Source organism: Puma concolor, chromosome F2, assembly GCF_028749965.1.
Source record: "Puma concolor isolate L17-30 chromosome F2, mPumCon1.1.hap2, whole genome shotgun sequence".
Classification (NCBI taxonomy): Eukaryota; Metazoa; Chordata; class Mammalia; order Carnivora; family Felidae; genus Puma; species Puma concolor.
The window spans coordinates 36,786,893-36,801,445 of record NC_141684.1 but is presented as its reverse complement, the minus strand read 5'-3'; the positions used below and the strand labels follow the sequence as shown (position 1 = coordinate 36,801,445).

The window sequence follows — 14,553 nt, the reverse complement described above, 5'->3', positions numbered from 1 at the left end:
CAATAAGTGGTATGAAAAAATGCTAAGTTAAATCAGATTCAGAGAACTGTCTGCCTTTGGATCCTTAATACCAGCAAAATAATCTTAGGATAATCAATGTTTTACCTCATATTCAAAATGTAGCTCCTAATGATTAAAAGTAAATGGTGGAAAGTACCAAAAAGAATTTATAGACCATTAAGTGGTAACTAGTAAAACTGTCCTGCTATGCTTGGGGGGGCTTTCCTTCTTCTCCCCTGCTAGCTGGTGTCAACCTTGACCTGGGCGGTCACCAATCAAGGCCCCATTTCTCAATATTTCCATCAGAAAACACTTTTTGTTTAAAACACCTAATTTGACAGTGTTTAATTTGCACATACACAGATTTATAGTATGTATAAACTCCCTAGTGGGACTGTATTTTATTAGTTGTTTTTTAAAAAAGGTGAAGACCAGTTCTTTCATATTCAAACATGAAGTACTTCCCCTCTCTCATATTATTTGTGTCTATTTTCCTAAGTTGTCAAGATTTTTTAAGAGCAAAGGACTTAACATCCTAAAGGTAGATACTATCATCATTCCCATTTTGAAGATGTAGAAATAGTCACAGGAATGTAATAACTTGCCCAAAATCATTAAAAAAACAAACAAAAAAAAACAACAACACCTAAAAGTCTGCATAGCCTGTTAGATTCTATCACCCTTTAAAGGTTGTATACGCTTTCCTTTATTTTTAGAAAAATTACACAAGATTATTCTTCAAGTCTTATTCTTGTGATCCAATTAAATTAACACTGATGATAATCCCCTCTCTCAGATGAAAACAACCAAAGGGGGAACTGGAAGGAAAAGTCATTATTCGTAACAAAGCGCTTGATCACTTTGGGATGTCATATTTCCAAACCTCTTCCAAACACAGCAGTACAATTCAAATCACTGAATTGAGAACTTACTTGTTCTAAGTATACTCCAGCCTGCCTATACATAATGCTGCCCTCAACTGTCAATTCCACAGAATCACATTTTAAAAGTAATGCATTTGGGGTAGGATTTTCATTAAATGTCCCTCTGTTAAATGCGGTCCAAGTAGGTCTATGTCCTTCTAAACTCTGGGAATGGTGTTTATTATATGTGTTAAGAAGCAAAAAAAAGTAAAAAAAGGTTTTTTTCAAAAAAGCATTTGTAATTAATCAATTAAGATGAGAAACCCTCAGTTCAGACTGGTTTGGGTTCCTTAGTAATACTGCTAATTAAAAAAAACCTCCTAGATCCCAAAAGCTATTTTCAAGAAGGCAATTAACCTCCCCTGAAAAGCGTTTTTAACTTCTCATTAAACAATTCAAATAAATGAAATCCCAATATAACAAAAATTGGGCACTCCTTACAAATTAAATGCAACAGGGTCTTTCTTAGATTAAAAACAAAAAAAACCAAAAAGAACAGGCATACAGGAGGTCAACCGTCTTCTTTTGGTCTACTTAACTCTACATACTAACATTTGACTGTCCTTACATTCTCACCTTGCCATCCTGCCTATGGCTAACCCCACTGTAAGCATATTTTCATTTAGGGGAGAAGGAAAGAATGCTCACAACAAATTCTGTCAAAAGAAACTGACAAAAGTTTTTATGCTGAAATCTTTTAGTTATCTATCTCAATGTAAACAAATGTGCATGTGCATACCACAGGACCATGCTAATAAATTAATCAGCTAGCTATAAATTCATGCTTTGTTGCCCCAAGAGCCAACTGTAGCTATAAACAAATAGGCAAGCCACTAGAAAGTAACTAGTGAATTCTGACAAGATGTACTTATGTCACACATTGTATCTTACTAAAAAATGCAAAACTAAATCGACCACAAATGACAACTGGTACCACATTTTCATTCAGAGAGAACAAATGAAGAATGACCTGTTGCACAGCAATGTACCAAATACACTGGGAACTGCTGAGACACAGTGGCTAAGCACACCATTCCTCCCAAGCCAGTTCAAATCTGTGCCACCTAAAAAATATTGGTAAACTTAGTATCTAATTAAATACCATAAACATCAATGGTCTATCCTGTTTTCAAGGAGAATGAAGGAATGGAGCCAATCCTCTTTAGTTGGGGAAAAAAAAAAAAAAAAAGAACAGGATAAAAGTAAATTCTAAATCATAATGAAGCAGAAATCATCAGGCCATAAAGATGGGAATTAGCAATGGTTTGTAACAGGAACAGTGAGTGGTTAAGACCAAACTAGACCCAAAGGCTTTGTGTATGGGATTTTGACAAAGAGCAGTCAGAGATAAGGAAACCAGTGTTTTACAGATATATAAGAGCTGTATGCAGCACAGAACTGCTAAAATTAGGTAGACAAAAGGACAGGTAATTTCAAAAGAAAGATGAACTCTAGCTTTTGACATATTGAAACTGATAGCAATCCTAAATCTCCTAAAGAGCAGTGTTTACTCTCAATGTAAAACCATCATAATAAAGAGCCGCAAGAATGAGGATGAAATCACAATAGGGATCTCTGAATTTCTAGGAAAAACAATACTCTAATACCTATTATAATTTCAGTGGATTACAGTTAGTTTTCTAAAACATGGTTGACATCTGAACATCTATAATTTAAACTTAAAAAAAATTTTTTTCATACATAGACACATTCTTCAATGTGAATGCACCAAAGACTGCCTACTTTTGGGATCAAAAATACATAGTCAAATTAATCTCAATAGCCCAATAACATTTAATTCAATATTATAAAGGCCAAACTATTTCATATACTGGGCTCCCTTTATGTGCCCAAACCACTATAGATATATAGAAAATATAGAAAGAGTATCTATATAGAACGTAGATACTATATTCACGGGGTAAAAAAGTCTTTCATAGGTTAGAGCCTCAATTATAAAAACAAGATAGATGTATAAATAATGATTAACTATAAAATGGAAGGCAGTGAGAATCTATTCTGGTATTAGTAAAAGGAGAAAATGAGTCCAAAGAAAAGAACCAGACCGTCAAAGATCAAATCTTCAAAAAATCTGCCACATTATAAAAGCTCTGATTTTCTTTTTCGCCTACCAACCCACCTTCTAAGAGGCAAAATTTGGTGTCATTTTTAAAAATTTTTTGAGAGAGAGAGAGAGAACAAGGGGGGTGGAGGGGGGGAGGTGCAGAGAGAAGGAGAGACAGAATCCCAAGCAGGCTCCGCACCATCAGCACATAGCCTGATGCAGGGCTCAACCTCACAAACTTCTTGAGATGATGACCTGAGCCAGATCAAGAGTCAGATGCTTAACCGACTGTACCAACCATATGCCCCTGGTGTCATTTCCTTTGCTGAAATTTTTTCCTGTCCTTTGAAGTCACCCATTCCTTAGTTTACAGCACTATACTAGGTGTATATACAGTAGGTATAGTAGTGTAGTATGATCTAACCAGTAACCATCTCTCCCAGTCTCATCTCTTGCAATATTACTGAAAAAGCATTTTAAAGGAACCGATGTTCTCTCCACCCAATGTTCTGATAGAATGATCCTGAATGCAACAACTCTTGTACAAAACCGTAATGTGCTGGATTAACCAAATTTCACTTAATTGACAACCTAAATTATACTACATTCTTCACTCCTAGCTAAGTAAACAGGGCAATGACCATGACTTGGACTAAATGCCTGAGGATAGTAGGTTTTTCAGATATTCTCTGGAATCCCCCTCAGCTTGTACCAGCAGTTACTGGTATCTGTTTAAGATATCCAATGGACAATCCAATATTTGTTTCCAAACCACGCTAAACTGGCTATTAATTACTTAAAATGTTATGCTACCTAAATATTAGGAAATACGAGTGTGAAAAGGTAGGTTACTATGAAAACTAAATTGAGTGCTTTGGAACAACTAGTTTTTAAAGGAGAGTCACACACAAAAATCACCTGGGTTCAACAACTGAAAGATTAGAAACAATTACACATTTCTAGGATTCTGTACTGACTGCTTATCAAACATTTATGTTCTCACTCTACTACGCAAACCCAAAATGTATTTATAAAGGATTCATCTGTAGGAGTAGTTAGCAAAGTATTTGAAAAGGTTATGGGGAGCACCTGGGTGGCTCAGTTGGTTAAGTGTCCAACTCTAGGCTTCGGCTCAGGTCATGATCTCACAGTTCTCACAGTGTGGAGCCTACTTGGGATTTTCTCTCTCCCTCTCTCTACCCCTCCCTGCACTCACACTCTGTCTCTCCCAAAATAAATAAATAAAAACTTAAAAAAACAGTCTTGGTCTCACATTAAAAACAGACAACAGAACACATATAAACATCTACATTTTCATTTAAAACAAAGGTTTAAAACAAGTATGATTGCACAGACTACTTTTCAATTAACCAACTAATTAGGATGCCTCTATTGTACCACTACTGAGGTATCACCAGTAGGATTTCTTTAACAAAAAAGCTGAGTGTTCTTAAAAAATGAAAAGCAATGGGGCGCCTGGGTGGCACAGTCGGTTAAGCATCCGACTTCAGCCAGGTCACGACCTCGCGGTCCGGGAGTTCGAGCCCCGCGTCAGGCTCTGGGCTGATGGCTCAGAGCCTGGAGCCTGTTTCTGATTCTGTGTCTCCCTCTCTCTCTGCCCCTCCCCCGTTCATGCTCTGTCTCTCTCTGTCCCAAAAATAAATAAACGTTGAAAAAAAAAATTAAAAAAAAAAAAAATGAAAAGCAAAATTATTCTTGGTAAGCTATTATAAATAACTCTAAAGTAGCTTATTTTCCACCTAATTCAAAATGCCTCTCTGCTGGGGCTGCAAACAATTTCTTCCTTTCTCTTCGGTAGATTCTAAGAGTTGTATCATTATTTTAGAAGTATGCCTGTCCTTCCTATACTTTTGGGATTTTAACTCAGGTGTTTTTCACTCTAATCCCAACTTTAAGTCCTTTAATCATTTCCTCAGTTTGCTTTTAACACACTAATAATAATAATCTTCACGGCTCATCTTATGACTAAAACTAAACATCTCCATGTCTCTTACTAGAACAGGTAGAAAGCACCCCATTCTTTTTTAAGTTTATTTGAGAGAGGGGGAGGAGAGAAAGAGCACTCACATGCAAGTGAGTCGGGAGGAGCAGGGAGAGAGAGCTCGAGAGAATCTTAAGCAGTGCAAAGCCTGATCCCACAAACCCTGAGATCATGACCTGAGCCTGAAATCAAGAGTCAGACGTTTAACGGACTGAGCCACCCAGGTGCCCTGAACATACTCCATTCTTACTGAAGTACTGCTATACTGGAAAAGGACAGGTAGCCTGGTGCTCTTAAGTTGTTGATTATTCTTCCCCTTCCCACCAGACAGCAAACACCTGCCTTTCTATTCTCCTTCTTTTATTTTCTTTCATTTCCCTATCATACACCTCAGACTTCCCAACTGTATAAAACACCTTACCAGGTGCAATACTTACTGCTTATCATGATTAACTCTTCAAAAGATATTGTATTATGGGGTGCCTGGGTGGCGCAGTCGGTTAAGCGTCCGACTTCAGCCAGGTCACGATCTCGCGGTCCGTGAGTTCGAGCCCCGCGTCAGGATGTGGGCTGATGGCTCGGAGCCTGGAGCCTGCTTCCGATTCTGTGTCTCCCTCTCTCTCTCTGCCCCTCCCCCGTTCATGCTCTGTCTCTCTCTGTCCCAAAAATAAATAAACGTTGAAAAAAAAAATATTGTATTATCAAAAAGACTCTGTCCAATGTATTCCTCTCTAGAAGAGACTGTAAGTATCTACTATGCCACAGAAAGTCTTTGTATTTTGAAACATACCAAAAGCCTTTTGACAAAAACATGTAAATATATTAAGTGGTAAAGAGGAGTATAACTGTAGAATTCTTTTGAGAAGCACTTATTCCAATAAATGAGCTGCGTAGTGATTTTCAGCCTCCAATTGCATACAGCGGTTTTCAAAGCCCAAGGCACATATTTCGATATTCAGACCAGGAAAGCCCCCAAAGCTACCTGGTTTCTTAGCTGCTTAATAGCAGTTCTGTAGCCTGGAGATAAAAACCAATGCCCAGCAACCACACCTTAAAAGTGCCCTGGGCAAATAAAAATGTAGAAAAACTTAATAAAATTGATTTCAGTCAAATTAACTGAGTTAACTATTACTGTTACTCTCCTAATGTTGCCAACTGTTACAAATGCTAGATTCAAGATTTTACTGCTTCACCTCCTATAAGCTGTTGTCTTACTCCTGTGGCTTTCAAATTTTTTAATACAACTTCGGAAAATTTACTGGTCAGTATGGACCCTCTGCCCCACAAAAATACAGTTTTTAAGGCTTCTTGGATTTAAATCCCATTCCTAGACTCTTGAGTTAAGAGACTCCTGATTTCATTCTCCATCACAATCTTACAGGGTAGACATTATTGTAACTGAACTCCATTTTCTCAGAGGGACCGCATGATTTCCTTAGGCCTTGCAACTATTAGATGGTTAAAAGTTGGTCTGACTCAACCGGGAGCCTGAGTGGCTCAGTCGGTTAAGCGTCCAACTTCAGCTCAGGTCATGATCTTGTGGTTCGTGAGTTTGAGCCCTGTGTTGGGTTCTGTGCTGACAGCTCCGAGCCTGGAGCCTGCTTCTGATTCCGTGTCTCCCTCTCTCTCTGCCCCTCCCCTGCTCACACTCTGTCTCTGTTTCTCAAAAATGAATAAACAACAAAAAAAAAAAAAAATTTTTTTTTTAGGTTGGTCTGACTCAAAACCTGGCATTCTTTTTACACCACTACATTCTTCTTTGAACTTGAACTGGGTTTTCTAGTATATATTTCCTCATTTTGTCATTTCACGTTCAAGACAAAACTGTCCAATTTTTAGCTTCTTGTGGGTTTATGCAGAGGAGGTATTAGAGATCACTAGTGTTAGGTCCCTGCCTGACTACCAAGAGAGCTTTTGGTCTAAGATCTGGCAGGAAAAGGCAGACTGCATTAGTTCACATATTGCAAACTTCAAATTAACAACACAAGGAATAACCCCAAGTTCTCTAGCATAAAGAGAACTCCATGCTGTCAAGAACATGCCTGTGACCATTTTCCACAGTAATGTTCTACAATTCTTGCACAAAGTGACAAGGCTACTCTTTGTTTAGTAAATGGTATAAATTAAACAAACACTTGATAAATGCACATAACCAGAATGGAAGTCACCATTTTGTAACAACTAAAAAGCTCTTTAGAAAAACTTAGCTCCTTTTTATGAGAAAAGATCTTAGCCAGTATCATATAGGTGCTTGACAGAACAATGAAGTCTGGTTCACCACTGATGCAACCGCAACAAAAACATTAAATTCTGAAAAGGGATTACCTGCTTATTTTTCTCAAATGAAAAAAAAAAACAAAAACAAAAACAAAATCAAAGTTCAGAAAAAGCTAGAATAAAAATTATGATTACTTTTTACCATGTGAGACCTTAAAATATAATTAAAACAACCTTTCACTAATCATCAAGTACATCAAAAATTTTTTTCTCTACGAGAAATGGCAGTTCTTCCGTATTTTATTCTTCCATTTTATTTGAAGGGGAAAAAGGAATTTTATGTAAGCTATTTCCAGAGCCAACATGACCTGTTTGAAAAAAGATGATAGGCCTACTTGTAAAGAACCACAGTATCTGTAAATACTGAATTTTCCCAAGATGAAACAGAAAAGGCCTTGGAAAATTAGCAGTGCTGCTGACCTAGTTCTACTACCCTCTTTTCCAAAAGAAGGCTTTTTGTTCATTTACTTAGCAAATACTTGAGTACATACTATATGTTAGGAAGCATGAACCACGCAAAGACCACTAACAGAGCAGAGCTGAAAGATCTACTTTTAGATCACCAAAAGACCAAGGCTGGAAGCAAAACTTTGTTTAGCTTTTGTATAGTGAAGGAATAAAACTTTGATTTATCTATATGCTCAAGGTGGAAATTTCACTCAGGCTTGGTGAGAGGCCAGTACTATTCTGAAGGATAACATGGGTAGTCACCAATACCAAACCCCATTAATAATCGACAAACAGAAGGTATTTACAGATTAATCTAGTTATTCTCATCCACTGATCCTTTGCAGTATTTTTTTTTCTTGGTAAGGAAACAAAAGGAAAACAAAATTAAAACTGCTAGTCTTTTCCTAGGAAAATCCTCACAATGACAGGAGCTTTTAGACCTTGTATGGGGAAAACATGCAAATACCTACCTGAAATAGCAAAGAAGCTTGTTAGTAAAAAGTAAAATGTTACTACATCCTCTTTTACTCCTAAGATTCCTAAGCCAACAAACTCTCTGAAACCAAAATAAAAATTATCTAATCTATCAGGTATAATAATTGGGGGGAAACCACCAGAGCTACAAAATTCAGTATCATGTATGCAGGTACTAGTCAGTAAAGAGAGTAAGGGGGGAAAACACCCAACACATTTTTTATTACAGAAAAACATATTTTTGTATTTTAAATATTCTTATTACCTTAGCAAACCACAAGATAAACATGTTATTTAGCCTTAATAAAAACATGGAATTCCTTTCCCATCTTAAAAATAAATGACACCTACCAATGTGAAGATTTTAAATAAAAAACAAAAAAGCACCGAAGAAAGATAATACATGAGAAGATTTTGTGAGCCCATGTTAACTAAGATAAAAAATACTGTTCTTTAAGACAGCACTGGGGCACCTGTGTGGCTCAGTCGGTCAAGCATCCGACTTTGGCTCAGGTCATGATCTTGCAGTTTGTGGGTTCGAGCCCCGCATGGGGCTCTGTGCTGACAGCTCAGAGCCTAAAGCCTATTTCGGATTCTGTGTCTCCTCTCTGGGCCCGCCACCCCTCCTCCATCCTCATGCTCTTTTTCTCTCAATAATAAATGTTTAAAAAAAAAAATTAAAAAAAAAAAATAAAAGACAGCATGAAGAAAGTACCATTTCAGGAAAATATTCGTAATTTAGGATGTAAAGCTATTCTACTAGTAATTAAAGACTTGTGTGTAAAGGAATATTGCTATGTTCTATTCTTTTAAGCTTCTTAGAGAAGCAGTGCTTCAAAACAATAGGTACTGAATTCTAAAACGACTTCTTGACTGAACCTGAAAAAATCAGGTTTGAGTTATTCATGATTTTTTACTCTAGTTGTCAAAGTTGACCACTAACACTTAAATGCAAGAAGAGGCAAAAAGCAACTCTGAAGCCATAATTTTTGGCATAGCTAATTCATTACATTATACTGGCTAAACCAAGGAAGGGTATTAAGTCTGTAATGAGTCTTCTATTACATCTCTCATACATAAAACGATATGCAAAATTCCTGTATCCACAGATGTACATTTAAGAAAATGAGTTCTAGAACTACTACAAACACCCTGACCACAACAGAAATACTTTTATCTTTTCAATTAGTATAAAATATACTACCAGTCTTTTTTAGTCTACCTGAAGTGACTGATACTCAGTATTCCATTTAATTTACACAAGCTTAACTACAACTGTTTTAATAACCTTTTAGTAATGACACCCTGAAGACTTCCAAATTGAGAACGCTCAATTTTATAAAGGAAAAGAAAAACCAAAGAAAGAAAAAGTTGAGACCAACACCTGATATTCATTATAGGAATCCTATATCATAGTGAAGCTAGACTGAATGTTTGATTCTCACCAGTACATCATTGCAGATATCTCTGAGCTCGGTCTCAATTTTCTCTCTGTATTCTCGAGCCATCTGCTGTTTTTTCTCAGCACCTTCCGTCTTTTGCTCAATACTTGAGACGACCCTCCAAGATGACCTACGGGCTCCTACAACATTTTTATAAGCAACTGAGAGAAGATTCCTCTCCTCATTGGATAATTCAGCTCCTTGCTCAGTTACAGACTTCATGCAGGCTGCCATGTCATCATATCGCTCAGCCTGCTCGGCCAGCTTGGCCTTCTGCACCAGCTCATTTTTATCCATGACTGGATGTTCTGCAGGGAAAAAAAGTAACATTCAGATATTTTTTCCATGAAAATAAAGACTAAGTATTATACCTTTTGTAAATGTTAGATTAACACCTCAAACCTAATTGCCTGTGGAAGAGTCTTCACATGAGGAATTTAACGCAGCCCTACAAAAGGATGACAATAGGAAGAAGAAAAAAAAAAAAAAAAGGGAAGGAGAAGGGAGAATGCCCTCAGCCTTCAGGGGGCAAATTTAAAGCCATTAACATAAATGTAGCAAAACTAAAATTGCATTACATCATCTTTGCTCAGAAGATTCTAATTTCACATAAAGTCAAAGCACATTTGATCAAAAGGCTACCTTAAAATCCATCCCTTACCTTACTTGGCCAAAATCTCAATTCCAATTTCCAATATCCTAAGTAATCCAAAAGTCAGCAGTTTTTCTTTAGTGAAAGCAGTGCCAATGAAGAACTTACAACCTCTACCATTTTTCCAGAACCATGATTCAAGTCAGCTTAATGTAATTCGTGTCTGTTCATTTTAATAATACCTACTGTTATAGTCAGAAGCATTTAAGTTTACATTTTATTGGTATTACTCCCACCCCAAACCCAGTGATCTCTGCAACACTTGACAGCTGATCTTGGCATGATAGTTTTCTGGAAGAACGGGCCAAACTGCTTGATTTAAGGCATTCTGAATACAAACAACCGCGCCTTTGCCATCTAACAGACCCTGACACCTCATCTACCTGCACCTTGTTATACACATACATGCTTTAAAAACACATCGATGAGTCCTGACTCTTACCTTCATGTGAGCACTAAGATGTATTTATTAAGTGCTTCTAGTGTGATTGGTGTTTCTTATGTCACTGCTCTAGTTTAAATGCAGAGTTATTGCATTATTTCCAGTCGTCAAAATTTAACTGGTTATATGATCACTCAAGCTGCCCTTACCATAACTTCCCACCTAATTCTCTCTCATCTTCAAGTTCCCTAGACCTTTTTTAACTTACCCGTTATACTTTTCCTTAAAGATATCCTTTTGAAGGGTGCTAAAACAGCACAGAAAGATGCTAAACCATACCCTGATCCCACAGCAAGTGGTAAATATAGAGCCTGAAGTGCACTATTAAAAGGTGAACAGAAGAGCCACTGTCACTAGAAGAATTGACACCCGGTATCAGATCCTTCACCTTCTCAGGAAAATCCCACAATACTTCTCTTTTAAAGCCAAATCGGAACAAGGTGAACAAGTAACCACCTAGCTTGGGTGCAAGGGATACCGTGTCAAAGCGAAACTATTTAAAATTTATGATTACATACCCCCCCCACCCCTCAAAATTACTAATTTTCCCCCTAGGATCTCAAGAACGCTCTTAGGTTAATGCTGCTTCTAACGAAAAATTATCAAAAACCAGTACAAAGGTTTCTCTCCCCAACCCCTCTGGTACAAGGGGAAGTGGATCGGGCTTCTCACACAGTAACTAGTACTCCAAGGCCTCGCCTCCGTACTGCGGAGAAGACTAGCCGCACCCATTTAACCCTTAACCGACGTAAGACGTCGAGTGAGGTGAAACGAACACTGGCAGACCTTGACTTTAAAGTGCAAATCCTTCCGTCCGCGCTATCCGCAACCACCCCTCCTTGGCTCCGCCCAAGTCCCCGATTCTCCCTCTTTGTCATGGCGGATCTGTGTCAAGGAGCCCAACCTACCGCCGAGTGTTAATTCCCCCCACCAGAGCAAGAGGGAGGAGCAGCGCGCCCCCGCCCGAGCCGGGGAAGGGGGGGGGAGAGCAGCCCGCCCGCCCCGGGGGCAGAGACGCCAGCGCCGCCCGCAGAAGCGGAACCACGACCGGCCGGGCGGCGGACACACCCCACTCTCCCACCCGCGTCTCCTCCGCCACCGGACACCGCTGGTGCTCATTTAGTCTATAAGGACCCGACAGCTGCAGCAGGTGGGGGAGGGGGCGAGAGCCACACCCAGGCGAGCGGGGCCACAGCCGGCTGTTACGCTCAGCCTCACCCGCCCCAAGAGGAGGTCACCATCTAAAAAGCGAGCACAGGGACCCTCGGTTCAAGCCCACCAGACAGACGAGCGAGACGCCGGCCCACCGTCTTCCCCATTCTCTTCTCTATCCCCCGCCCTGGGCGCACAGCCCCCATGCACCCGAAGGAAAAACAAAAAAACAAACAAACAAAAAAAAAAACCCAGCCCCATCCCCCACCCTACCGCGGAACCCAGGAAATTCGGCCCCGGGTCCCAGGCCAGCCCCACCCCGGAGCCGGCTCCCGCCCGTGCCAGAAGGGAGGCCTCGCCCTCGTGTACCTGGCGGGCGCCTCCGGCCCAGCCTCGGCTCGCGGCCCGGTCCCCAGGCCCGGCCCTGCCGCCGCGCCGCCGCCCGGGTGGGGGAGGGCTGGGTGCCGTCGCCGCAGCGCGGGGCGCGGAGGCTGCGCCGAGGAGCAGGCGGGAGAGGCAGGGGGAGGGGAGGGCGGCGAGGGGAGGGGGCGGCCTCACCTGCGCCACTGCAATGCCCGCAGCCGCCGAGTCATTATCTCGGGCGGAAGCGGGAGGCTGGGCGGCGACGAGAAAGGGGCTTTGGGGGGAAGGGGGGGCGGCAAGGGTGGGAACGGATCGCGCCCAGCGGAGCCTCGGTCACCCCCGGGAGCCGGAGGCCGGGCGGGTCCCTGGGGATCTCGCGTGTGGGCGCCCATTCCACCCGGGGGACGGGGACCGGGAACCGGAGCTTATCGGGGCCAAGGCGTCGATCCGGAAGCAAGCAGCCCGAGGCGGCCGCGAGCCGCCCGCCCGAACCCAGCGGAAAAGCCGCCGCCCGTCTCCGCCTGAGGAGACTCCGCCTCAGCCCAGCGCCGCTACCGCCGGGCGAGCGGGGCTGAGGGGCTGTGGAGCGGGGACGGCCCCCGCGCTTTCCGAAGGCTGGTCTGGGAAAGGAAGGAGTAGGACGAGGCGGCGGCGGCCGGGTCTCTTACCTGTGCCCGGAGTGGGTGGCGGCGGACGGACGGACGGGGGCTCAGCAGTCTCTGGGCGGCAGCGGCGAGGCTGAGACTCTGTCCCTGGATCTCGCTGCTCACAGGCTACAGCCGCTCCGCAGACACGGGGTTTCCTCCAATCACCAGCCCCGGCAGCAGGGGCACCACACGCACGATGACGTCAAACGCTGCTATGGCAACCGTTGATTGGTGCCCACAGCTCTGGGGGCCCAGTGCAACCGCCGCTCCCTAGCGCGCGCGTCCTGCCCGCCCGCGCTAGAGGGCGAGCGGCGGAGCGCACCACCTCTCCCGCTACCAACACTCCTCCCCAGCCCGCTCAGCTCCCAACTTCTCTGCTCTTGGGAGAGTGAGCCTGGGCAGGAAGCTCCTTCCTTTTTCTTTTCCCCCTCCCCCCACCACTACCTTCCTACCTCGCCTTCCCCTCGGATCCCCTGCAATCTTCCCAGGCTCACTCTTCCTCAAAACCAGCAAGAAGGAAATTCCTCCCCACCCCCACCTTGGTTTTCCGTGCGGCCTTTCTGCGCCTGCGCCAGTCACTCCCTCTAGAAGGGGCTCCGGTTCAGCAACATCCGGGACCTTTCACATTCCCCCCCCCCCCCCCCCCCGCCATCCCCTTCCAGGCTCCCTGGTCCGCCCCGCCCTCCGTGCCCCGCGATGGTTAACTGCCTCCTGGGCCGGCCGGGGGCTGGATTACGCGAGTGGCTCCGCCGCTCTGGCATTGTGATCAGGCCTTGGGGGTGGCGGGGGAGGGCGCGGTCAGACGGTCGGGGAGGGGCGGTGTGGCGCCCTACCCCCTCAGCCCGCCGCACCCCGTCGCCAGGCGGGGCCAACCTGAGCGCACAGCCCCTCCCTTCCTCCCTTCCGCCGCCGGGGCTCTACCTGCTGGCTCGCGGGAAGCGGCCTTAGACCTTTTAAGGCTCGGAATAGGGAGTGAGACGTCCGGCCCCGGAGTGCGGGCTGAGTGACGGGAAGGTTTTCCAATCGGGGCCTCGGGATGTGCGCGCTGTGACAGCTGCGAGGGGACAATGGGGGCGCCAAGCGGGGGTGAGGTGGGTCGGGCGGGGCGGAGCTGGCGGGAGGTGAGGCCTGGAAGGAGAGGCCGCCGCTTTCAGAAAGCCTACAACTCCCGTGAGGAGACGGCAGCCCGAGGGTTCGGGTGATCCTGGAAACCGTAACACGAAGAGAGGCAAAGAGCGGAGGTTGGACCGTACTGACTCGTTTCTCGTAGATCAGATTTTTCCATCCAAATCATGCGTCCAATTGAAGACTTGATGTTGCAGTGATTTAAAACCTAAAGATCATTCATTACCTGTTTTCTCCTGAAGCAAGGTTTGCGGGACGTGGTAGTTCCCAGGGACCCCGCTGACCCAGCGGGCAGTGGAAGGGGGCCGCAGGCAGGGCCAGGAGCGAGGACCTGGAGCCAGGAAGAGGGTAAAGTGAGGAGCGGAAATTGCAGGTGCCGCACCAACGGGCGGACCTAAAACGGTAGAGCCTCCGCCCAGTCAACTTAAGGAAGTTCAAAGAGATACATCGATGGTGTAAAATGCCTCTGCCTCTTACTCCCTTTAAACGTGTTAGAGCTAAGAAAAGATTAGCGCTTGGATGAGCTGCAAAACCAGTTG

At 43.6% G+C, this 14,553-nt stretch overlaps 1 protein-coding gene across 1 annotated transcript in view; it reads right to left on the bottom strand.

Moving 5' to 3' along the window:
• YWHAZ (tyrosine 3-monooxygenase/tryptophan 5-monooxygenase activation protein zeta) overlaps positions 1-13,184 on the bottom strand; it is a 33,459-nt gene extending 20,275 nt beyond the window's left edge. Inside the window, exons 1-2 of the mRNA XM_025922867.2 lie at positions 12,911-13,184; positions 9,637-9,941 (exon numbers count right to left, since the gene is read on the bottom strand). Coding sequence (XP_025778652.1) covers positions 9,637-9,930 — 294 coding nt within the window. The 5' untranslated portion in view covers positions 9,931-9,941; positions 12,911-13,184. The remainder of the gene's footprint in view (positions 1-9,636; positions 9,942-12,910) is intronic.
• Between the last annotated feature and the right edge of the window lie 1,369 nt (positions 13,185-14,553).